General features: G+C 51.7%; 10 protein-coding genes and 1 non-coding gene across 11 annotated transcripts; 4 read left to right on the forward strand and 7 right to left on the reverse strand.

Moving 5' to 3' along the window:
- Nucleotides 1-653: 653 nt before the first annotated feature.
- BO79DRAFT_208541 (glutathione S-transferase family protein) lies at nucleotides 654-1,508 on the reverse strand. The gene is made up of 3 exons (XM_025682421.1): nucleotides 1,244-1,508; nucleotides 1,081-1,184; nucleotides 654-1,016 (listed from the first exon to the last, which is right to left on the reverse strand). The coding sequence occupies exons 1-3, from the start codon at nucleotides 1,446-1,448 to the stop codon at nucleotides 678-680; spliced, it is 648 nt and encodes a 215-aa protein (XP_025540576.1). The 5' UTR covers nucleotides 1,449-1,508; the 3' UTR covers nucleotides 654-677.
- Nucleotides 1,509-1,705: 197 nt separating this feature from the next.
- BO79DRAFT_236984 (cytochrome P450) lies at nucleotides 1,706-3,689 on the reverse strand (the record flags this gene model as incomplete). The annotated part of the gene is made up of 6 exons (XM_025684646.1): nucleotides 1,706-1,896; nucleotides 1,956-2,353; nucleotides 2,438-2,571; nucleotides 2,633-2,967; nucleotides 3,041-3,226; nucleotides 3,284-3,689. The coding sequence occupies 6 exons, from the start codon at nucleotides 3,687-3,689 to the stop codon at nucleotides 1,706-1,708; spliced, it is 1,650 nt and encodes a 549-aa protein (XP_025540577.1).
- Nucleotides 3,690-4,462: 773 nt separating this feature from the next.
- Nucleotides 4,463-5,737, forward strand: BO79DRAFT_263280 (NAD(P)-binding protein). The gene is made up of 3 exons (XM_025686659.1): nucleotides 4,463-4,845; nucleotides 4,902-5,078; nucleotides 5,149-5,737. The coding sequence occupies exons 1-3, from the start codon at nucleotides 4,474-4,476 to the stop codon at nucleotides 5,512-5,514; spliced, it is 915 nt and encodes a 304-aa protein (XP_025540578.1). The 5' UTR covers nucleotides 4,463-4,473; the 3' UTR covers nucleotides 5,515-5,737.
- Nucleotides 5,738-5,746: 9 nt separating this feature from the next.
- On the reverse strand, nucleotides 5,747-7,424 carry BO79DRAFT_192939 (putative salicylate hydroxylase). Its single transcript, XM_025680932.1, has 2 exons — nucleotides 6,373-7,424; nucleotides 5,747-6,325 (listed from the first exon to the last, which is right to left on the reverse strand). The coding sequence occupies exons 1-2, from the start codon at nucleotides 7,213-7,215 to the stop codon at nucleotides 5,894-5,896; spliced, it is 1,275 nt and encodes a 424-aa protein (XP_025540579.1). The 5' UTR covers nucleotides 7,216-7,424; the 3' UTR covers nucleotides 5,747-5,893.
- A 1,200-nt stretch (nucleotides 7,425-8,624) lies between these two features.
- On the forward strand, nucleotides 8,625-10,137 carry BO79DRAFT_192943 (uncharacterized protein; the record flags this gene model as incomplete). The annotated part of the gene is made up of 7 exons (XM_025680933.1): nucleotides 8,625-8,798; nucleotides 8,855-9,042; nucleotides 9,096-9,280; nucleotides 9,333-9,450; nucleotides 9,502-9,569; nucleotides 9,626-9,656; nucleotides 9,707-10,137. 7 exons carry the CDS (start codon nucleotides 8,625-8,627, stop codon nucleotides 10,038-10,040), a joined length of 1,098 nt encoding a protein of 365 aa, XP_025540580.1. The 3' UTR covers nucleotides 10,041-10,137.
- A 1,483-nt stretch (nucleotides 10,138-11,620) lies between these two features.
- BO79DRAFT_216589 (TolB family protein) lies at nucleotides 11,621-13,659 on the forward strand (the record flags this gene model as incomplete). Its single annotated transcript, XM_025683328.1, has 2 exons — nucleotides 11,621-12,527; nucleotides 12,569-13,659. The coding sequence occupies 2 exons, from the start codon at nucleotides 11,621-11,623 to the stop codon at nucleotides 13,657-13,659; spliced, it is 1,998 nt and encodes a 665-aa protein (XP_025540581.1).
- Nucleotides 13,660-14,652: 993 nt separating this feature from the next.
- Nucleotides 14,653-16,110, reverse strand: BO79DRAFT_192946 (alpha/beta hydrolase; the record flags this gene model as incomplete). The annotated part of the gene is made up of 4 exons (XM_025680934.1): nucleotides 14,653-15,499; nucleotides 15,551-15,659; nucleotides 15,724-15,862; nucleotides 15,916-16,110. The coding sequence occupies 4 exons, from the start codon at nucleotides 16,108-16,110 to the stop codon at nucleotides 14,653-14,655; spliced, it is 1,290 nt and encodes a 429-aa protein (XP_025540582.1).
- A 577-nt stretch (nucleotides 16,111-16,687) lies between these two features.
- On the reverse strand, nucleotides 16,688-16,801 carry BO79DRAFT_t111. Its single transcript has one exon. It is a non-coding gene; the product is annotated as a tRNA-Leu (tRNA).
- A 464-nt stretch (nucleotides 16,802-17,265) lies between these two features.
- On the forward strand, nucleotides 17,266-19,375 carry BO79DRAFT_263287 (Zn(II)2Cys6 transcription factor; the record flags this gene model as incomplete). The annotated part of the gene is made up of 3 exons (XM_025686660.1): nucleotides 17,266-17,841; nucleotides 17,950-18,847; nucleotides 18,895-19,375. Exons 1-3 carry the CDS (start codon nucleotides 17,325-17,327, stop codon nucleotides 19,373-19,375), a joined length of 1,896 nt encoding a protein of 631 aa, XP_025540583.1. The 5' UTR covers nucleotides 17,266-17,324.
- A 43-nt stretch (nucleotides 19,376-19,418) lies between these two features.
- BO79DRAFT_263293 (TauD/TfdA dioxygenase family protein) lies at nucleotides 19,419-20,670 on the reverse strand (the record flags this gene model as incomplete). Its single annotated transcript, XM_025686661.1, has 5 exons — nucleotides 19,419-19,594; nucleotides 19,640-19,771; nucleotides 19,833-19,881; nucleotides 19,939-20,444; nucleotides 20,508-20,670. The coding sequence occupies 5 exons, from the start codon at nucleotides 20,668-20,670 to the stop codon at nucleotides 19,419-19,421; spliced, it is 1,026 nt and encodes a 341-aa protein (XP_025540584.1).
- Nucleotides 20,671-21,062: 392 nt separating this feature from the next.
- On the reverse strand, nucleotides 21,063-22,415 carry BO79DRAFT_8360 (uncharacterized protein). The gene has a single exon (XM_025689805.1). It carries the CDS (start codon nucleotides 22,194-22,196, stop codon nucleotides 21,360-21,362), a length of 837 nt encoding a protein of 278 aa, XP_025540585.1. The 5' UTR covers nucleotides 22,197-22,415; the 3' UTR covers nucleotides 21,063-21,359.
- Nucleotides 22,416-23,234: the final 819 nt, after the last annotated feature.

A 23,234-nucleotide genomic window follows, 5' to 3' on the forward strand; every position in this document is an offset into this window, starting at 1 on the left:
GGCGCCGCGCGCAGCAATTGTAGGCCATGCGTTATGTTCCTGACTATTGTGTGCTGTAGCTAGAAATTAGCCCACTGTTACACATGAGAGCGTGGGATGCACCGAATGATCGTGGATAAACCGCGATGTTTGTTTACTTCCTATTGAGAATCAAGCATTCTGACAGTCGACGTTGCTCTGCAACTAGAGTATACATTCCAAGTACCAGCGGAGGAATGTTCCCATTGTAGGCAGTATCACGAGGGAAGCTTCTGTTCTGGTTCCTGAAGGAGGTTGAAGCTCATTCCGTAGGCGAAACCTAAAGCTCCACGGCATGTATGCTTACCAATGAGAGCTAAATCAGTGTAGTTGATTCAACACCGTGCTCATACTAAGAATGTTATTGTACGAACTGCTCATTTCCCCCTTTCTAGCATTTCTCTGGGCACTAATCACTCGATCTGTACCGTGTGATAATACCAGTTGACTGATAAAAACATACTAGAAGTCTCTGACTTAATGGGGTGGTGATTGGTGGTAATGATGGACACGTCGACATGCATAAATCCCGGAATATTTCCAGGGTTATCGGAAATCCCGGATTTACAGTGTATGGAATAGCCGGTACTCCGCAGCAGATTTCATTAACAATTTACCTGTTATCTACTACTGAAGTCCTTTTTAAGAAGATACCCATACTACGCAGTGACCTTCTTCCAGCTCTCCCTAGCCTTCAACCCCTCCCACCACTTCTGCACATGAGGAAACTTGCTCACAAGTTCCGTGAACCCGAATGGCTCAATAAAGACCCCATACGGCAAGTGAGCCAAGTCCGCCAGCGTGAGTTGCTGCCCGGCCAGATAAGGCTGTTTGGACAGGACCCGCTCGTAACCTTCGAGAGTGAGTTCGAGCTGGGAAAAGAGGGATTGGACACGGGCTTCGTCGGTCTCTCCGTGACCTTTGCGGGCTTTGAAGACCTTTTCGTAGGCGATCTGAGAAGCGAGGGGGTCGAAGTAGGATTGTTCGATGGAGAGGGCCTATCCCATTAGCTTTATTAGTCTCACAGAACTCTTGATGGATTTGAGAAATAGGGATATGTACCTGCTGGTAATAGGCAAAGGCCTTTAGATCCGATTCAGGAGGGGCCAAGTCAGTGCCCTGGCCGCGGTACTTGGTAGCGATGTATTGAGTGATGGCTCGACTCTCTGTTCACGGAAGTAGTGTTATTAGGGTATATCTGGAGATTGTTTCTCGCAACACCAACCGTAGATCTGGACGCCTGTTTCTGTATCCTGCAGCACAGGTACCTTGCCAAACGGCTGAAGATCGTTCAGATAAGAGGAGGTCCTCTGCTCGCCCTTAGCCAGGTCGATGGGGACGATATCAACGTCCAGCCCTTTCTCGGCCAGGGCAGTGCGCACGCGACGGGTGCAGGTGGAGTGAACAAATCCGTATAGCTTAAGAGTCATGTTGGAGGGATGAGGTGAGATGCCCTTAGTGAGATTCAAGCCAAAGGAAATGAAGATAAAGCGATGGTGGTGAATGCGACCGAGGGGAAGGAGGGGAAGGTCGGGGATAGTTGCATTGAGATGCAAGTCTGGCACGTCATCTCGGGTTCCCCACCACCGCGGAATCATTCCGGCATATAAACAAAATTCTCTTCATGTGCTTACAAAAAACTGATTGATTACAAAATTTCCAATTTAAACAACTACCAAGTGATGGACTAAGATGAGGGCCGACGGGGTCGGAAGGTGGCCCACAAGGTTGGTACAGACATGGCGAAGTTATCCAGTTCCTTGCCATCAAAGGCCCGCTGCTCATCGGCTAGCTGGATGTGATATTCTCCCACAATCATCGCCAAAGCCATGCGCATCTCCATCCAGGCAATACTCTTACCTACGCAGTCATACGAGCCTATGCAGAGACACATCTTAGTCGACGAATTCACTGAAGATCTGAGTTGACAGACTCACCTCGTGAAAATGGAATGAATGGCACATCGGCCAGATTTTTAATCGACGCCCACCGTTCAGGACGAAACTGGTCAGCATCCTCCCAATAGCGCTCATCACGTTGGATGGCAAAGGTCGGCACTGACACTATCACATCCCCCGGTAAGTGGAGATCCTTGTCCACCTGCAGTCCCTGCGGCGGAGTGACGCGCACCAGGCCATCCAGCACCGATGGTTTCAACCGCAGTGTCTCGTTGATTACCGCCGTCAGGTACGGGAGATCCTTCACCTTTTCATATGACAAGCCCACTATTCCCTCAGGCAATCTCTCATCGATCTCGCGCTGGAGCTGGACTTGCGCGCCCGGATGCGTCGCGAGGTAATAGATCGTATTGATCAACGCAGATGCCGTCGTGTCGCTAGAATATCCGATCATCTTTCGTCAGCATATTTCTATTCATCTGGGAACTACCCAGCTTGGGGCTCCTCAGGGCCAACCTTACCTGCCAGCCGACATGATGAACCAGGCATCATCCTTGATTGCTTGATCCGTGGGTGGCGCGCCAGGATCACCATTCTCCTGGCCTTGGATCAACCAGCTAATGATGTCTTTGGGCTCACTCGACTTGGCTCTAGACTGGAGATACATTAGCGCAGCCAGAGAGTGATATTTCTACAGAAGCGGATGGAAGATATACCGCACGCCTCGTATCAAACAATTCATGACAGCGATGCCGGAACGGATTAAGGGTTGCGGACAGACCGGGAATCCTCATCAAGAGTGGCGGGATCCACGGCATAGTGCCGGCCACTGCAACGTATCGCTGGCCCTCGTCGATAATTTGCAGCTCAGGGATCCTCTTTCCGGTCTTCAGCATCCCCAGCTCCGCTCCCAGGACAACGTTTCCCATGACATCGAATGCGTAACAGTTGATCCAGTTAGTAACGTCCATGGGCCGCCCTTGGTGCTCCCGGATCTTCTCTATCAGGATCTTGCTTTGTTCCTGCACGGAATTATGATGGTATTGGATACCTGGTGCCACACACTTCTGTCAGTGGTCTGGTGGTACCGCGATTGGAAGGAAGAAGTTTGGTCAGAATCGCACCTTTAGCTGCTTGATCCAACTGTCGACGCCGCTTGCTGTGCACCTTGAGGTCGCGGATGGCAAACAATGTCTTCTTGTCGTTCTCATGGGTGATCTGATCGTACCAGGGTCCCTTAATACATCGGCTAGGAGGGCCATAAATGACCTGAATGGCCGAGGCGCGACAAACGGAAACCTCTCGGGGGCCTATTAGGAATGTCAGTTGAGAGGACCCGAAGCAAGGCTGGAGAAGGTCCATAATACCAATGCGAACGACATCACCATACTGCTGGTGCAAACGCTGGATAGTATAGTGCATCTGCGCATCCTTGACGGTATGGTAGGCGGCATAGTGACGTGAAATACGGGCTGCGATCGGGCCCGGCACATTGCGCAGTCGGTGGAAGAAAAGCCGGTACACGACGATATTCCCGAACAGGCCGGTGAACAGCGCGCCATCCAGGAACAATACTCGAAGAACGATTTCAGATATGGTTGAGGTGGTGCCTAAAAAGACTGGAGCCAGGGAAATCAGGGCAATGTGGGCAAGAGTGAAGATGCCAAATAACCTCAACAGGTGTTTCTCGATTTCTCCCGAGCGAGTTATAAAAGCCAGCAGCACTCCGGCCAAGGTACCAAAGGCACCCAGCTGGGTCAATGGAGTCTCCATGTTGTGATAATGTTGGTTCGTTTCGACTGTTCTGATGGCTTAATAATCTTGAAAAAGAAAGACTCCAGATCAGAGCCCTTCTTATAGGCGTAGGTGGGCTCTACAACTAGGAAGACAAATAGTGAAGGCACCTCTCGAGTCAGTGAATCTCGACACAGTCACGACCGCTGGCAGGGGTGAGAAGGACAGACTGGAGGAATGACTGCTATGGAAGACATTCCCTACGTACTTAAATATATCAGTCAGTGAAACAAGTGTAGATGCGAGGCTGAGACTGACTGGTACTTATCGTCCGCTTAGGCGTGCATCTCCGGCATGAGACGGGCACCAAGTGACCCACTCATTCGTTGTCGCTCAACGAAATGGATGGAATTACTAGTCGAACCCACCAATAAGCGGCACTAGTATAGAGGTGATCAATTAATTCTAAAGTAGCTGGCCGTGTGTTTCTTTGTTTGTATAGCACCCCTGCCTTGCACTAGAATAGCGCCATGGTGTGGCACCCCTAATGTTCGCCGTTTGAAAGTCCAAATGTTGGCACTCCACGAACTCCAGCCTCAACAGTTCCTAAGAACTCCAACTCCAACGTGTACAAGGCCTGATCGATGGCCCTGAAACTAAAGTTCAACAAGAGAGTTTGGGGGCAACCAAGGAACACCCTTTTCCCCGCTCCCGACTCAATCTCCACTTCGACTGACGCCGTCGATCTCATGAAGCACCGAACAACGCACCACTACCCCCATACAGCTCAGCTGCTATAGCGGACGTAGCTACTCCTGACAAAATGCTTGTCGCTGTTCTTCCAGCCTCACCCAAATCCGCTCAAGAAACCATCCGGGCTCTTCTGGAAGCAGACCAGTTAACTGCTCCAGTCCACGTGCGCGCCATCTACCGCGACCCTGCCAAAGCCCCCGCTGAGTTCGTCGCACATGGTAGCTTCCACGCGGTCGCAGGTGATCTCAGCAATGCAGCCAGCCTAGACATAGGAAACGCTGATACCGTCTTTGCCATCACACCGCCGCGCTATGATGGCACCGACATGATGCAGTGGGCCCGCCAGGCCTCGGAAAATACTCGCGCAGCGATCCAGAAGGCCGGGACGGTGAAACGCTTGGTGCTCCTTTCTAGCATGGGGGCCGAACAGCCAGAGGGAACAGTGCGTCTGCCTCCACGTCGTGGTTTATACGAACAGAGATTAATAAACTCGAATAGGGAGAAATCATGACGAATCACATTGCGGAAGAGATTCTCAAGGACGTTGTGCCCGAGGTGGTCTTCATGCGATGTGCCTATTTTATGGAAAACTGGGCGCCAGCCATGGAAACCGTCCAGTCAAAACACCCACATCTGTCGTCGGTCATCACTCCGCTGGATTATGAAATTCCCATGGTGAGACTAACCTAACGGTTATGTGCATTGAATAACTATATGATTACCAGCTGAACCTTTTATTTACAAGGTTTCCGTCGCTGATATCGGAAAGGCATGTGCCACATATATAATGGCCATGGATCACCCCAAGAGTCCATATATCGTGGAGGTTCACGGTCCACGAGAATACACGGCAAAAGACGTACAGGAAGCATTCCAAGACGTGGCTGGACATGCAGTCGAACTCAAACCTGTGGGAAAGGGAGATTTGCCCGCATTTTTCGGCCAATTCTTACCTGAAGCTTCGGTCGGTCCGTTTGTAGAGATGACTCGAAGTTTCTTGCCGGGAGGGATTATTGCGAAAGAGTCTGGAAACTCCCCATCTCCGGACCGCATGTATCGTGGTCGGACGGAGCTGGTGGATGCTATTCGACGAATGTTCAAAAGGGGGTAGGCTGAGGTCGATGGTTGATGGGCCGTAGTTGAACCTTGTTCTGTCAGTATTATCACTGGTATCCTCATTCAATTAGTAATGTTTATTATCACATTGATGGATGCACTCTGGCTTATGCCAAAGCCGCCTATGCGTGTTTTATATCATCCCCCAAAATTTCTTTTTCTCGGTATATCATTTTCAGGCCAAGGCAGCTGGAACAGATGATTATGTGCAAGCACAGACCCCATACCATTGCAATGCTACCACATCTCGCTCCAATCGTGGTCCGAGGTAGAACACTTAAACAGTATCCATAATGAGCCGGAACAAGGGAGAAAAAGTACAATTGACAAGTATAACGCTGCATAATAGTCATTGGGTATCAAGATCAAGATCACTAAAGTTTACACTCACTAAACATCCTTCTTCTTGCTTGTTCGGCCTGCTCCTGTACATCTAAATCCCAGAGCCATCGCAATCGTTGTTGAAATGTCTCTCGTAGCTTATTCTCATCATCCCCCACACCGTCCAAGCACAAGCATAATAGATAGGCATTTTCCTTACTCGTAGTGACCACATGCTGACTTCGCGGCCGACGGACTTGATCGTAAGCTCTGAAAGCTTCCACGACGGCATCTACGCTACTTACTCGCGGGTCGCTCAAGAGCTCTGCCAGGACGTGGGCATCCTCGATAGCCTGACCGGCGCCTGCGCCTTGATGTGGCGTAGAGGCATGAGCTGCGTCACCCAGGATGGCCACGCGAGATTTAGTGTACGTCGACAAAGGTGGATGCTCGAAGATGGCCCATTGCGAAGGGTCAGGCATGCGCTGACAGCAGTTAGCGTACGCTCCCTTGAAGAATTCCACTGACGTACCTCGACGAGAGCCTGCACATATCCTCCCATACTCTGGGCATCTCGTCGCATGTCTTCTTTACTTGCTGGTCGAACCCATGCTTCATGATCCCAGGTCTCACTCAAAATGTAGAGGCCAAAGTTCACCTTTTTGGCACGCATGATGGGGTAGGAGATGGCATAGGCGCCTTTGCCGAGATACATGGTGGATACGCGGGCGCGTTGATCACCAACGGCCGTCACCATTTCGTCCATATCGAAGACGGCCCGGTAGGCATACATGCCACTATACCGAGGCTGTTTGGCAGCAGATTCCTCGGGTAGCATTGATTCCTTGACCTTGGATTTTATCCCATCACATCCTACCACTACATCAGCCGTGGCGGTTGTGCCATCTTCAAAATGTAGCCAGATCCCGTCTGTTGTTTCCGTCAGTTGGTTCAGCCGTTTGCCAAAATGAACGATTTCGGGAGGGACCAGAGCCACGAGGGCAGCGAGGAAGTCCGCACGTCTCAGCGTCGTCTGTCCCGACGGCAAGGCCTTTAGGTTCATTAGAGTTTCGCCTTCATGGTCGCCGGTGGCCCAAACGAGTTCAAACCACGTTTGTTTGTATAGTTCATAGCCGGGGCTATCCGCGTGGGTTGTGACAAGAGCGTCGTAGATGGCTCGAATCTCCGGGTCAATGAGGGGCATAGCCCGGTGAGCTGCTGGACCAATGGACAGCCCTAGCCCTATTTCTGCAAAGGCAGCGGCGGCCTCATAAATTTGAACCGGAATCTGACGTCGTAGCAGACCGACCGCGAGAACGAGGCCACCGATGCCTCCACCGATGATGGTGACGGTAAACGGTCGGGGTGGGCCCATAATGATTTGATGGGCAGCAACTTTGGTTCGGGCGGGGATAAGAAAATAGTAGCCCTCAAACTAGACTAAACCTCGGCTCGCACTCCCCACTCTCTTTCTTTTTCTGTCTGTCGCGTTCGGGGTATGGTTCCTCCCACTCCCAGTTCCTCGTTCAGGTCAAGATCTGGTCTGACATGGGTGGTGGGAGAGCCAGGGGGGCATCAAGGGAGGATTAGAAATAGATGGTTATCAATGCGGCGAACGACAGGGAAGTGAGCCGCGGTGCCCCTGAGAGGATGGCCATTAATAATTTGGATCACCACGAACAAAGCGCGCAGGAAGCGAAGATAGCAGGGATGTCCCATCTGGATGGACTGTGAGTGGCGTGATCCCATGTCAAGGAATCCAGCCAATGTCACCAAGAATAGACTAAGACAACTAGTGGCCGGCTTAGATTGAGGGGAAATCGACGTGTCGCGGTCATCCCCGATCAGCCAGCCCCAAATGATGACTCCTTGCTTTGTTTCCGACGGATTCATGATGCGTGATTTTTACGACAATGCAATTGATTGGAAGAGTGTCACTAACCAATTGAAATTAGAGTCTGACAGCCGTTGATCCAGACTAGTAGTAGTATCGAGGCATGGAGCCCTCTCGTGCCTGGCAGATGCCCTATTCTTTTGTGTCGGCCGGTTTCCCCGCGATATCTCCGGGCCCGTGCCTGCATCTCTTCCCGTGTTCGAGGTGAATTGACTCCAGTTCAGTCCGTTCAGCTCCCCCACACATTCCCGGTCTTAATGCTTAACCCTCTATTCCAAAGTCGCACATTTCACACATTGCACACTCTAGTCACTGGGATCGCCATCTATGTGCTACAGTATATCCTACCAACGAAGGTCATCGCAAAAATGAGGAGCTTCAGAGCACCCCATATCAACTTCTCCCCGAAAGCTACTTCAAGTCATGGACCAGGAGCACACGACAGGTCGTGTGTGTGGAGCCCTCCGTGGAGCGTCAATAGATGAATGACTGTGCCAGCTGGAAATTATCCCGCCCTCCTCCATCCTCATTGGCACACTTCCAATCCACACCAAACAAGACATCAAGAGATCTCGGGCGTGTCCGGCTGCACCCACGGACCAGGTTCATGCGCATAACTTCCTTCGACCTTGGTCTGGACGGACTGAGATCCACGATCTCTTTCCCTTCCGGGCATAGACAGGCCGATTAGGTTGACTTAGCTGGCTATCCCCTGATGGCCTTACGCACGCCTGCCAGGATCAGAGATTTTTTATTCCTGGTCTGTCCCGGGGTACAAAGTCTTTTGCTGGAGCCTACCCCGGGTACTCGTCGGTCCCCTCACAGAATACGGATGATTGCGTTGGATTGTTTTTTCTTCTACTCAGCGGTGCGGTTCGGTCAGATGCATCATGCTGCCCTGGATACGGGCGGTTGACGACAATGCCTCTCAGGCATCAGTCGTCGTAGTCCCGACCATTGTGACCACGGTCATTGCCGTGGTACTTACACTGCTGCGGCTGTACGTTCGAAAGTTTGTCATGAGGACACTGTCCTGGGATGACTGGTTCAACCTCCTCGCGACGGTAAGGGCTGCGCTGGCAGGACTGTTCAACACTTTCACTGATGCCCTTGGACTCAGCTGACCACCCTCATCGCCATGGCCTTGATCCTCGCTGCAGTCCCGTACGGACTAGGTCGCCATTATGACACCCTCGACGTCGACCGTGCCGTCTATTGCATCAAGCTCATGCGGATGTGCCTCTTTCCGTTGCTGTTCTCGACTATCTTCCTGAAGATATCCATCAGTCTTCTCTTGATGAGGCTGTTGTACGTTCTACCAGAGGCTAACTCGACGGAATATAGGCTAACAAGGCATCTAGTCTTACAACCAAGGTGTGGAAGATATTCTTCTGGTGCTTCATTGCCTTCAATACGATCACGAGCCTTCTGGATGCCGCTATTGTCCTCCCTCAATGTGATCCGGTAGCGCGAACATGGGACAAACGAGTAGATGGAACTTGTTGGCCTAGTTCGGCAATCAATGGGGCGGCCATTGCGCAAGGAAGTAAGAAACCCTCTGATCTTTCTTTGGATCACCGGCTAAGACGTAAGTGTAGCAATCGCCGCAGGAACAGACATCGTGCTATCCATCCTACCCATCGTGTTTCTATGGAAGGTTAAAATCCCGATCAAAGTGAAGACAGCCATATGCGGGCTCATGGCACTGGGATTTGCGTGAGTCTATTCTATGCTCAGGCCGGATGGTATGCTGACTTCGGATACTAGGAGTGCGGGGTTTGCACTTGCGCGAACAATGTACGTTTCCACCTTGACCGAGTCATCGGATCCGACATGTACGTGCATACCTTGCGATCCAACTTTTGTCATAATTTTACTAATATGGGGCTAGGGGACTACGTGAATCTCTACATGTGTGCATTGTAAGCGAGCTCTTTACCACATACACTTCGTAATGCTAACCACCTCACAGCCTAGAATCCTCCATTGGAGTCATCGCTGCCGCTGCACCCTCTGTACGGCCTCTCCTTCGCCCCGGATTCTGGAACAAGGAATACTCCCGGTCGAGATCCCGCTCTTTCCCGCTGCATACGTTGACCGCCAAGAAGAGCGCACGGCCGGTCTGGGGCGATACCCTGTTCGATACCAGGCTCGATCTGGAAGACCGCCCGATCAATTCGAGGGACAGCGAGTCCAAGCTGTGGCCACAGCTAAGCATGGCTATTGTGAAGCGGACATCGATAGAGGTGGTGACCAACTCTTTGACGCATAGTGAGGTGAAAGCCATGGGACGGCGAAGTGCTTAGAGTTTTGTACAGATAAAGACTGGTTGGATGCAAAAGTTTTCCACATATAATTCCTGCTACTGAACAGAGCTAGAGAGGCTAATGTCATTTTAATTACCCGGGTATATACTCATGCCTGCCGTTCAGTCCCCCTCACCGACTGCTAAACCATTTAGCGTAAGACAGAAGAGTGTTGTCCGGTCATATATCCTTCCATCCGATCTTTTCCCATGTCTAATCTGTCCATCTTGTGACTGCTGATCTATCCCCTTCTCTCATGACTGTGCGCTGAAGCTAGGAAAACCTAAGTCCTTGATGGATTTCACAATCCAACACCAATTTTCCACAAAAGTAAATCCGGTATCAGATGCTGGTTATCTGATTAGATTATTCTCGGTACCGGATATGCACAACTGAGGACAACTTCCGAGAGCATAAGTGGACTCTTCGCTTGGTTGTCGTCGTCATGGGGTAATATCTAGCAAAAGAGATTTTCGTCGCCATCGAATAACATCGGAGCAATAAGGTCGTGGACCTGACTCTGACAGTGGAGATGTCGGACATCGGAGACAGCCAAGTTGATCTGCCCCGACGGGAACTGCAGATCTTATCCCTCCGGGGTTCTGGGCGCCAAGAACGCCTGCCCCGTTCACTTCACGTCTGTCTGATTCTCGCCGGTCTTTTCAAGAGGTTTCTGCGGGATCGAGAATATTAAATGGGATGAACATGGAAGATTTAAGGATATGTCTGGGTGTTGAGGTCTCCGATTCCCGTCGGCAGGACCTGGCATATCTCCTCAAGCCAGGCAACGGAACCTTGATGCTGTTCCTGTACTTTAACTATGGCCGAAAACAAGGGTCACTAGTTGAATTGCCCCTCTGGGCTGTGGGTTCAGCCCAGAACTTTTGCTCCAATAGATGCGAACACAATGCTATTTCATATTATTTGGCGCAGACCGTCGTCGGACAACGGATATCGGAGAGAACTCTCCGCCGCGTCATTGTTGATGCCCCGAATCATTGGACTCTTGTAGATGGATGTACAGCACTTATCTGGTAATCCGGGTGTCCGCCAACATCCGGCCGTGTATACCATCCACATCATGCCCAACGGAGCTGTAAGCCGGCAGCTGATCCGGAGTTTCAGCGGATGTATAGCGAAGCAATACCATGTTGCTTCAGCATACTATCCGCTCCGGTCGAATCCTACCAGTCTGTTGCCAGGCAGAGGCAAACAGATACAACGTGTTTGGTTGCACCATATCCAGTCCGCGCAGGACTCGCTAGGGTATGAAGCAGGATTGTGCACGGATGCACATGTTCCACATCACCCTGACTATCTCAATATCCACCGGGTACATGATTTAGCCGGCATCCTTCCCAGTCCCTGTATGAAAGGGACACGCAAGTGGATTTCACAGAACAGTGCTCCACGCTTAGCAATGTTTCAGCAAAATCTGCATCCGACGCGGGGCAAGTGCGCTTTTGCTCCAGGTCGGAGTGCATAAATACCACCGTCTTCTCGCTCGTCAATGCCCTGCTCAGGCGTCACTTAGTGAGGATCAGTTCAAGTCTTAAAGTATCGGGCAGTCCTCCGCAACCATGCGCTGCTCCCTCCTCCTCCTTCTTGGCCTTGCCGCTGTCCCGGCCCTTGGAGGCTGTCCCTTCGCACACACTGCGAATATGGACGTTGATGACATGGTGAAGGCACACGCTCGCATGTCCCGAGGGTTGGTGGCATCCAAGAGCAGCCCCTCAACTGCTCCTACCTCCTCTACTACCCCTACCGTCGGCAAGAAGGGCGTGTTCATGATGAACCGCATTGCGCCTGGCACCTCTGAACTTTACATTGCCAACACAGACGGCAGCAATGAGCGTCCACTCCTCTCTGACCTCGTCTTCGAGTACCACGCCTCCTTCTCTCCAGACGGAGATTGGATTACTTTCACCAGCGAGCGCAACGGCGACGGTAACTCTGACATCTACCGGGTGCGGACCAATGGCTCTGATCTGCAGGAGCTGGTCGCCACCCCAGCAGTGGAAGACTCCGTCGTGATCTCTCCCAACGGCCGTCTGGCAGCCTACGTCTCCACCGCCAACAACATGAAGGCAAACATCTGGGTCCTCGACCTGCAGACCGGCGCGCAGTGGAACCTCACCAACACTCCCAGCACTGCCGCCAACTCCTCCCTCATGGAGAGCTATCTCCGCCCTGCCTGGTCCCCCGATGGCGAATGGATCGCCTTCTCTTCGGACCGCAACACCCAATGGGACGGACACGGCGAGCCGACCTTCCTCGGCCGCACAGGCTGGGAGACGACACAAGAGCTCTCCCTTTACGCCATCCGTCCCAACGGCTCCGACTTCCGCCAGATCATCTCCAAGCCATACTACTCGCTGGGATCTCCCAAGTGGTCCGCCGACGGTAAACGCATCGTCTACTACGAAATGACCCGGGAAGATACCTACAACGCCCACCGTCCGGAAACACGGCCAACTCAACCATCATGTCGGTCGATTTCGCCACCGGCACCGATGTGCGTGTTGAAGTCGCCGGCTCGGGCGTCAAGCAATTCCCGCAGTACCTAGATAGGAACGGCACCATCGCCTACACCCTCAAGGGCGGCACCAGCGAGGGCTTCTACACCACCGCAGGACTGTACGTCAACACGACCTCAGCGACCCTCCGGTCCCCGGCGTGGTCTCCCGACGGCAAACAAGTAGTCTACGAAAAGACCACCTGGAGCATCCGCGCGGGATACAAGAAGCTGTACAGCTGGGACAGCGACTGGGACTACCGGTTCACGGACGTCTTCCCTCAGATCTCGCACCAGGAGCGCATCGCTATCACCCAGAAGCAGCTGGGAACCTCGTCCATCGTGACGCTGAACACGACCGGCGCTGACCTGCAACTTGTCTACGACCCCAGCACGGCAGACTTCGTCAGCGACAACGAAACAACAGGTCTGAGCGCCTACCAGCCCAGCTGGTCCCCATGCGGCGAGTGGCTCGTCTTCGGCGTGGGATTCTGGTTCGAGACCCGAAAAGCCTCCGGCGGATGGATCGTGCGTGCTACCGCCAACGGGAGCTACTCGGAGGTACTCGTGAATAGCAGCTACTCCATCACCGAGGACGGGGCCCTGAACAATGGATTCCCGAGCTTCTCACCGGACGGCAAGAAAGTAGTGTATCGGGTATGGGGAGCCGACACCGCGACATACGGTAACGCCAGCGAGATCGGGTTGCGGGTGCTGAACCTCGAGACACGCAACACAACTGTGCTGACGACTGAATGGGATAATCTACCCCAGTTCTCCCCGGATGGAGAGCTCATCCTGTTCACGCGCAAGACCAGCACGTACAACTATGATGTGTGCACCATTCGACCGGACGGGACGGTTCTACGCGTGTTGACGAGTAGTGGTGCTAACGATGCACATGCGGTGTGGTCGCAGGATGGGCGGATTATGTGGTCGACGGGAATGTATGGGTTCCGGTTTGAGTGTGCCTTGTATGATGATACGTTTCAGCCGTATGGGCAGATCATGATTATGGATAAGGATGGGGGGAATAAGAAGTTGATGACGAATTCGATGTGGGAGGATTCGATGCCGTTGTTTTTGCCGAGTGATGTGCTTTAATTGGTTCTGGGAGGATGCTATAGTTGTTGGGGTATGTATGTAATTGGTGTACGATGGGGGGTACATAAGTAGTAGTTGTGGTTACAGCGCGTTGGAGGGGATGGAATGACAGCTATGTTCGATCTGATCTCGGCGATCCGGTGTAAATGTTCTGGGAAAGCAGGATCTACGTAACCTTGCTACCTCGGAACAATATGGCTGGGAATTGACGGGAGCGATATTCTGCCTTTTTCTACTCAGACTACTGCTTAAGGATGTATGTATGAGATGGTTGTACAACGAATTTAGATCATATTGGTAGGACCTGTCCGAGGGAACAGCGTTGACGGTCGGTTCTATAGCATTAAATATTTCAGCAGTGGAAGATTCTGGCTTCAATATCCATCCCATATATGCATCCATAACACCAATCAATGGCAACCCCACTTGCAGTCACTACATGTATTGAGTGACATACAACATTCTAAAAAACCCCATATATCATTTTGAATGCAGCCGGCATTACACTAGCAATTCGTCAACATCACTTTCATGACGGTTTGAATAAATGTCCCATGCTGAGGCCACGTCGTCTTAATTAACTTCCCCCAATGTTCCATTCGCACAAGACAGTTTCCACAACCGGTGTATGACAGCTCATATCATGACACATCTACTATCATGTTTTTAAAGCGATGATTGACTAAGGTTCACAACAGAAGACCGTCTCGTTATCATAGATTCTTGGTGTGATCTCAGGATGGTATACTCCGGGCTTTTTGTTACTGTCTCCTTTGTGTCTGGGTTTCTCTACGGAGAATTTCTTGCGTCTTTTGCACTTCTTTCTTGTGCAATAGTACTCGATGTACTGAAGAGATCTTTAGACCCAAAGCTGGTTATGATCACAGGGTCTGCTGAAGTTTGGAATTTCCTTGAATAATTCCGAAAAAAAGCACTATGGTATTATTACTTTAGTCGAAAGCCAGGTGTCAGAGTAAAGCGACTACTAAGATCTCATAGTTTGCTTTTCCGTGACTTGGCCGCGCGGAATGAACTGGGAGACTTGATCACCCTGCGCCATTCTTCATTCAGCACCAAATGATCGCGTTTAGCCATCTTCTGTCTCTTTTCCTTCCACTCCCGCTCAGTGTCGCGGTATCCGCGCATAACCTCATCTAACCAGCTGGCACAATGGCCGGCTGTCTCTCCCACCACCTCAAAGGCGAAGAAGTGACCTTGTTTGGGTAGAGTAACTTCCTTGACCTTGTCTTTCCCCCCGCTGCCCCCAACTCCTTGACCACAGCTCTTGATTCCTTCCCGAAGATCTTTGAGATTCAAATAACTCACTTCGCCAAGCAGGAAGAGGGCTGACGGTCGTAATGATGGCAACTTGTGGAAGGTACTGGGTGGTTCGGGCCGATACACCGGAAGAACAGCCACAGAGGGGTCCACATCCGCATGGGTTGAGCGACCCAACTGAACCTGGCCATCTGTCATTCCAGCGTGGAAGCGTTCCCGGATTTGGCCCAGCACATCATGATACTTGGTCGTGGTCAGTGTGACAGGCGGGTCGGCAGCGTCTACATTGTCGGGCAGGTCGGGATGCAGGGCCGTGGGCAGGTCTCGGAACCCATACTGTACCATTAGTTCGAGACAACGGGGATCCCATTTCTTGAACACTTTCTTGTAGCCTGCAGCAGCAGCGGCCCTATTTGGCCAGACGTCATCACGCCACAAGGCAAAGTTGACAGGACCGGGCGGATCAGCGCCAAAGCCCATCTTGGGCGGCAATCGTTGAATTACCGGATCGAAGAGGATAACCGAAGTTAGTAGACGGGGGTGCATCAGTGCCAGATTCGTACTTCAAAGTGGTCAGCAACCATCCATCTAGGGGTAGTGAGTGGAGACGCACATGATGGTACCTCCGAAGCTGTGGCCCACCCCTACTAGCGGTCGGGGCATCTGGTCGCGGAAGTGGTTGATCATCAGGAGAAGGTCGCGGGGATGGTCCATCCATGAGCCTAGAACATGACCATTTTAGCGGGGGTGTTATGGAATCTGGGCGAAGCAGGGCCAGTCACGCACAGTCCATGCTAAGTTTATCTTCGTTGATTACTCCACTCATGCCCATGTTGGCAACGTCTGCTATCCAGATACCGCGGATGTGGAAGTTGGAATGAGCGGATCGAGCGAGAAGCTCGTCCCAGAGTGGCTCGTAGAGCTCCTATTCCTGATCAGATCACCTCCATCCATAGCATTGAAAGGAAAGACACCTACTTTGGGGAAGCCCACAGCATGAACTGCAATGATGGTGACAGCATCAGCTGGGACGGGATTGGGTAGATGGCGAGGCGTGTATTGCTTGATGTGGAGATGCAGGACATCTTCTTGGTCCACGGTACTGCCCGCATACTCCCGAACATAGCACGCGGGGATGATGTGCTCGGTGACTCTGAACTTCGCGGTCGACATTATTATTTATAAACGACCGTAAATGAGAGGTTTATGCAAAAGAGAAATAAGCCGATGATGATGAAGGCGGGGGGAGAACTAGCTGATGTAGTTGAGCTGAGGTGAGACGGCAAGTCTGGGTCGGGCGGCCCACTTCCCCACGGATCTCGAAGCTGGCTGAAGTTGACAGTTGGACTCAAAAGCATACTGGACTCTTGCTGGACATATATGACTACTGTTTGACCTTTATGGTGTCGTGATCGATTCTCGATGTGGGAAGATCAACACGGGACAGAAGCATTGTCACACAGTCATCCCGATAAGGCTGCCACGGAAGGGACAGACAGGTTTGGGGTAAGTAATAGTTGGTTCTATGGATGCGGCATGTAGGACAGCCCAAAAGAAGGAAGGAATCGGTCGGGGAATATGTTGTTCTACATACCCACACATTCACTGCTACGGAGTAAAGAGAGCCATGCATAACTCGTATTAAAGGCATTTTGTTGGGGCTGTTTTATACATTTTAAAACAATGCATTATTATCCTCCCGAGCGATCACACGGGACGGGAACAACAAACGGGAAAAAATAAAAAGATATGACAAGAGTGGGACTCGAACCCACGCCTCTTTCGAGACTGCAATACATCCAACTGAGTTGGACAAGCGAGATTCACTTGAGTGCAGCGCCTTAGACCACTCGGCCATCTTGCCTTTGATGGGATATTTGCCGAAGCTTTGCGTACATGTTGACAACAGATTCAACCCGGACTTGACACATTCATGCCAGTGTGGCATGCGACTGCCCTAATTTTCCTTCAATGGAAAACAAGTATGGCTATTTTGGTAATACTTTAGAATCAATCATAACGCTCTTCTGAGCAGACATATCCCAGAACCATAGTGCTGATGGAAATTCTGCTACTACAGACTGATCTGGTATCCGCGGATATATTCGATCTTACTTTGAACATCATCTTGATTCATGCCTGTCGGATACCTCTCCGACCGTGTCAAATGCTTCAAGATGGTTGGCCAGTAAACCGTCACCAATGCGATGGCGTGCGTTGGCGGCACCATCGCCTCATCACCGCCACGCCCAGCCCGGTAACTACTTGAATTGGCGCCTCGGCAGAGGAATCGATCATCATTTCAAGATGCGGGGAAACACCAGGCATGGCTGATCATCCCCTGTTCCCCGTTTCCAATTTCTTCTCTCTACCCTTCACCTCCCGTCATGAGCGCTGAAGGAAGAATTCGCAAACGTATCCCCAAGTCATGTAAACGCTGCCACCGACGCAAGCAGCGATGCGTCGGTTATCCGACCTGTACCGGCTGCGAATCCGCCAAACAGCCCTGTCTGCGATCTGAGTCCGTTCCCTCCTGGCACCATGCCATGTCCAAGGGCGCATTGGTGCGTCGCATCGAAGTGCTCGAAGCGCAACTATCCGCTGCACTGGAACAGATTCCCCCGGATGAAGAGGCGCCAGCAGAACCGCTGTCAACGGGCGCAAAACTACAACCCCATGACTCCCGAGCTGGAGTGGTCTCAATGATGGCAATGAGCCAGGAGGGGAGCGACAACCTGGCTTACCTAGGACCCTCGTCAGGAATGTCCATCGCAGAAGATCTGGGCCGTCTGGTGCAAAACGCCGTCTGGCTGAGGTCCATTCCCATCAATGGCAGTCACCATCAACCTCCGCCGGAGTGCGAGAGGACCGCAGCCAGCACCACATTACCGAGCGAGGCTGTTGGTCTACGCCTCCTTAATGCCTATTTTAAAGACATGCATACCCGTCTCCCGTTTCTTGATCGTGCGGAACTGATGCAATTGCATGCGACCGTACGAAAGTCCCCGTCAGATCAGATGAGCGAGGCTGCACGGTTCAAACTATTCATGGTATACGCCATTGGCGCAGCTATTCTACAGATGACCGAGACCTACGACTCCACGCCCCCGAGCGCGTTTGTAGCCATGGCACTACAGCTGGAATCTGTCCTCGGGGAATCGCAGTCCTACATGAACATCGAAGCACTCATGTTACTCGTCCTCTATCACATGCGAACATCGTCTGCCACGAGAGTATGGTATCTGATAGGTCTAGCCATGCGCATCTGTATTGATCTAGGGTTGCACCGCGAATCTCAGTATCGGAAGATGCGACCGTATGAAGGGCAAATGCGCCGACGGCTGTTCTGGTCAGTCTACCTGGTTGAGCGATACGTCGCCTGGTCTCTGGGACGGCCGTTCAGTGTTCCAGAGGAGGATATTGATGTCCATGCTCCATCGGACCTGGATGATTCGTGTACCAGCGACGAGCTGGTTGAACAGGCTCTGCAGGGCTCAGTCGCTCCGCGCGAGCCGGCACACGGAAGGAAGCTTCGGAGATTCATCGCTTTGGCACAGTTGCAGCGCATCATGTCACAGATTCATACCCGGGTTTATCGAACAGATAAACACACCACAACGCTTGTCCCAGAGACGACTCCTCTGCTTGCTGCGTTGGAAGAATTCGAAACATCGCTGCCGGAAATGGCACCGGAAGAAAACGACTTTGTTCATATGCATTGGAACAACGCCAATCGCATGCTCATTCAGCGCTTCGTAGGAGTTTTACCGCAAAGGGATCCTCTGATTGAGAGATGCTTGTATGCCTCAGGCCAGATGTGTCAGTGTTTCAAGCGGCTGCGACAGCGCGACTCATCTGGGTATTCTTTTCTCCTGGTTAATTCACTGTATATGGCTGGGTTGACTATTTGGTGAGTTCTCCCTTCCGGGGATTGTAGAACTAGCACTGACGATATAGTCTCTGCCTCTTCCGAGCCCCTCAACTATGGACAGTAGCCGTGTCAAATGATCTGCGAGCCTGTTCTTCTGCGCTGTTCGTTATGGCGGAGAGAAATTCTAGTCTGAAGAAGTACCGAGACGGGCTGGAGATGATCATCAACCGCGTGATGGAATATGTGAATGATGCGGCAAAGGCAGATCCTATGCCAAGTGATTCCCATACCAAGGACGTTATTTCCATACCACATTCTGAGAGCGTGAGCGCACAGACCGACGTAACGACTGGGGACACTCAATTCTCAGCTGGATGGTTCGACTTTCAGTATCCGTTGCCCCCTATGGGGGGGCTAACCGGGCCCGATCTATACGGACAGAGATCTGCAACAGCAGACACACCCGACTTCTGGCATACGTTCAGCGACATGTTCCCAGAGATATGGTCGAACGACCTATTAAGCATGGATATGTCCGATGGACTAAACTGGTTTACTCCGCAGTAGATGTGAACTAGCAGATACCCATTTGCGCATAATGATAGAATAACTACAAATGAGCTGGAGACAGCGTATCTTCAATCCCCAGATCCTCCCTCCTCGACTTACTCTCGGGATCAAAATAAGGCACCTCGCCCACTCCAACAGCGCGATTGCCACTTCTAGGCCCGAAGCCTTCGTGATCACCAGTGGCCGTATGGAACACGCTGCGATTATCCCAGATGGCTACATCGTCAGTATCTGCATGAGTACAAGGGGTATCCAACATACCAATATCATTCGGCTCATTCCACTTGAACCGCACCTGCAAATCATGACCGTAGGTAATCAGATCATGAAAGTACTGCAGCATATTCGCACTCTCTTTCCGATTCAACTCGTTGATCTTAGTCGGAAAGGCCCCTATTCATATCAGCACACCAGTCCAACCTCACACCCACTACACCCAATAACATAAACATACCAATTGGGAAGATCGACTTCCACCCCGTAATCGGATTCGTCCTGACAACCTATCCCCACCATCAGCAACCCTCTCATACCCCAGCAATCAAAGAAAAAGGTCATACCGGATGCACCGCCTCCAACTCATCCCCAACATTAACCGGCGCGCCCCTCTCCCCCTCATAAACCTTAACCCCCATTCTCTTAAACCCCTCCCCAACATGCGTCGCACTCAACCCCTCCAAAAAACCCCGATAAGGCTTACTTATCCGATCATAAACCTCATACCCGGAAGCCCACAACGTGTCACCCCCAGTAACAGGCAACTGCGTCAACCTGAGACTGGAGAAATCGGCCGGTGCCTTCTCAAACGCAATATCACTATGCCAAACCGCCGCCATACGGGTATAATCCGATCCTTTGTAGAGCTTCTTCCGGCCCTCGGAGTTGATCGTGCTGATTTGGGGGTCGGGGTCGCCGAATTCCCGCGAGTCGTTGGTTACGGGGTGGATGTGGAGGCCGTGGGTGGCGGGTCGGGTGGTTAGGTGGCCCATTTGGAGGATGAGCTGTTTTTGGAGGTCGTTGGTTAGGTTGTGCTGGGAGCGGAAGAAGACGACGCCTCTTTCTGCTACTATGGTAGTTGTGAGTATTGGGGTGGAGGGGTGGTTTGGGAATGGGATGGACTGGGATATACCGAGGACGGCAAGGTCACGAATACGCTGCTCAGCATTCGGGGCATTGAGAATGTCGTCGACGATGTTGCAGCTGTATTTGGGGAATTCGGTGCCGATGACAGGAGTGACGAGGATGGGGTTGAAGGCGTCGAGGGAGCCGGTGGAGTGGATTCGCTGGGGCATGGTAGTATAAATGTGTATCTTTGTATTTATTTGCAATATGATTAGTGGTTTGTAGTATATGTTTGTAAGTGGCAGATACCGATATTTATGTTCAGCCGGGTGTGGTGTATAGATCGGCTTTCGGCGTTAGGAGGGTGCTGGGATCTAGAGATATCGCCGATTGCGTTATGGGTGAGAAGGATGGTTTCACTAAGCTTAGATGGTATCATCGGGGTTAATGAATTTATGGATGTACAATTTTGTTTTACCTGGGTGTTAATTGGGACAATGGTTATGTGGTCGGCGATAAATCAAGATACTACCTTGAACTCTGTCGTATCTTGTGACGGTTTGTGCTAAAAGACGGCTTGTATAATTTGCAACGCAGCTGTATGCTAAGCTTAAAACTATGAGCTGTTTCTATGCGGGTCTTACATATTACTGACGGTTTGCAATGGACAAATCTCCACAACGCTATGCATATGCATCTGATATCTCAAAGCTCCACAAACGATCATACAGAAGGCTCAAATCGCTGAAGAACAAAACATCCAATATACACAAAGAAGAAGAACAAATAAGATACTAAGGAAATAAATCCATCATCCTCAACGATGGCGACTCCGATCGGTAATGTCATGCTGCAATCATGTCGAACATTGTCCCGGGTATCAGACAAAACTCATACACATCCCCATCTATACTCCCAATCAAACCATATTCGCCCGATGCTCATCCGAAGGCGTCCCCGGTGCCGTCCGGTTCATCGGCACACTCAGAGTCTCACTAGCCGCCATGGAGGTAGGCCTCCTAGCCATCTGATCCAGATTGAGTTGCGAGTTGGAGGCGAACATCATAGAGGCGCGGTCAAACTTGGCCTCACTCTGGGGCCGGCCATCGGCCAGCGGCACCATGGAGTAATCGGCCCCCGCATCGGCCTTCTTGGCCAGACGGTTGGTCTTGGCCTTCTCGCGGAAGCAGAGGAAGAAGGTGAGGGCGAGGAAGATGAAGATGAGGACACTGAAGGTCACGATGGCGGCGATCTCTCCGCGGTGGTTGTACTCCTTTTGCGCGGCGGAGACGGTGCTCGTGGCGGAGGTGGTGGTGCTAGTGGTCGTCGAGGTAGTCGTGGTGCTTTGAGTGGTCGAGGTGGCGCTGGTGGTGGATTGAGAGGATGAGGATGAAGTGGTACTGCTGCTAGAGCTGGTGCTCGTGGCAGTAGTTGCGGTAGTCGTCGCACTGGTCGTGGATGTGTCGGAGGTGGTGGTGGCTTCGGTAGTGCTGGACGAAGTGGATGTAGTGGAGTCCGCAGTGGTGGTGGCTGCATCCGTCGTGGTGGTAGTATCATCGGTGGTGGACGCCCTCTTCTGGAAGTTCAAGGAACGGTTATACCGCTTGGGCTTGAGGTATTGATCAACGATGGATGTTGGTTGAGCGACCGGCGCTTCGGTTTGCGGTGACAGCGAGAAAACTCCAGCCGCGGGTTCCGCGTGCGCGAGAACAGTAGATGATAGGGCGCTGAGCGCCAGCAGGTAGCGGAGTTGCATGATGGCGTAGAGGAGGGGTCGGATATAGGCAGCAGCCAAGTCGGGTACAAGTAGTTAGGAGGATGAAGGAAGAGGAGGGAGAGGATGAGGCAGAGGGAATTCAGGGTAGAGAAGGGATTGTAAGGCCCATCGGAACAGAACTACCGACAGGCCCTCAAATATGAATGACGAGCGAGATGATGGGCGAGAGAGCCGAAATTTCTGCCAGGCCAATCTTGCTGGCAGTCGTCGTACTCCATAACGTGCCTCAACTAGGGCTGAGGCTTTCGCAGGTTATTTTTATAGCGATTGACTCGGTGATTGGCTTCGGGGATCCGGAGTGGGCCGTCGGCCACTCAGCGGCCACGCGGCTTTGGTCCACCCATTGCTTGTTCGTTTCTTGTCATTAGTTTCTAGTGATGGATTGCGATGGCACCGGCTTTATCTTGTTCATTTCCAGTAGAGGATGAGGTATCCTTTTCAACCCCAGCTGGGATTACTCCCTTCGCGATCACTGTGAGCAAAGAATCACCAATATCCACAACATGAACCCTCACCACACCCCTTTTTCCACCCTGACTCCACTGCACCACTTCGTGAGGAAAAGAATTTAGCCCAAGCACACCAAATCTGGTTCCAACCGAGGCGTATTCCCCGCTAAAAGCTTCGTTCTCCCCAACAGAGGGCTGGGCAAATGCAACGGCCGATCGTCGAACTGGTGAGCGCCTTGGGAATGGTCCACCCACGGAAACCCAGCCACACCGAACAGGCCATCTCGAAGCACAAGAATAGCAGAGTGAAACCCAACTCTGAACAAAGTCGATATCTGCGCCACGCTACTTACGGTAGTCACTCCACGGATTCAACTCCTTCAGGTTTAATGCCTTTGTCAAATAGACTAAAAAGGTGTGTGATGATGCATTCACGCACCCATCTTACGTGGTTTATCCGTCTCATCTCCACTTACTAACCCATATTCTGTGTGCGCAAAAGATCGACGCGTTCTGGCAATAAGTCAATTCCCGGCTTAACCTTAAAATGATGCTAGTGATTTTCTAC

Source organism: Aspergillus costaricaensis (assembly GCF_003184835.1).
Source record: "Aspergillus costaricaensis CBS 115574 unplaced genomic scaffold BO79scaffold_12, whole genome shotgun sequence".
Taxonomy (NCBI): domain Eukaryota; kingdom Fungi; phylum Ascomycota; class Eurotiomycetes; order Eurotiales; family Aspergillaceae; genus Aspergillus; species Aspergillus costaricensis.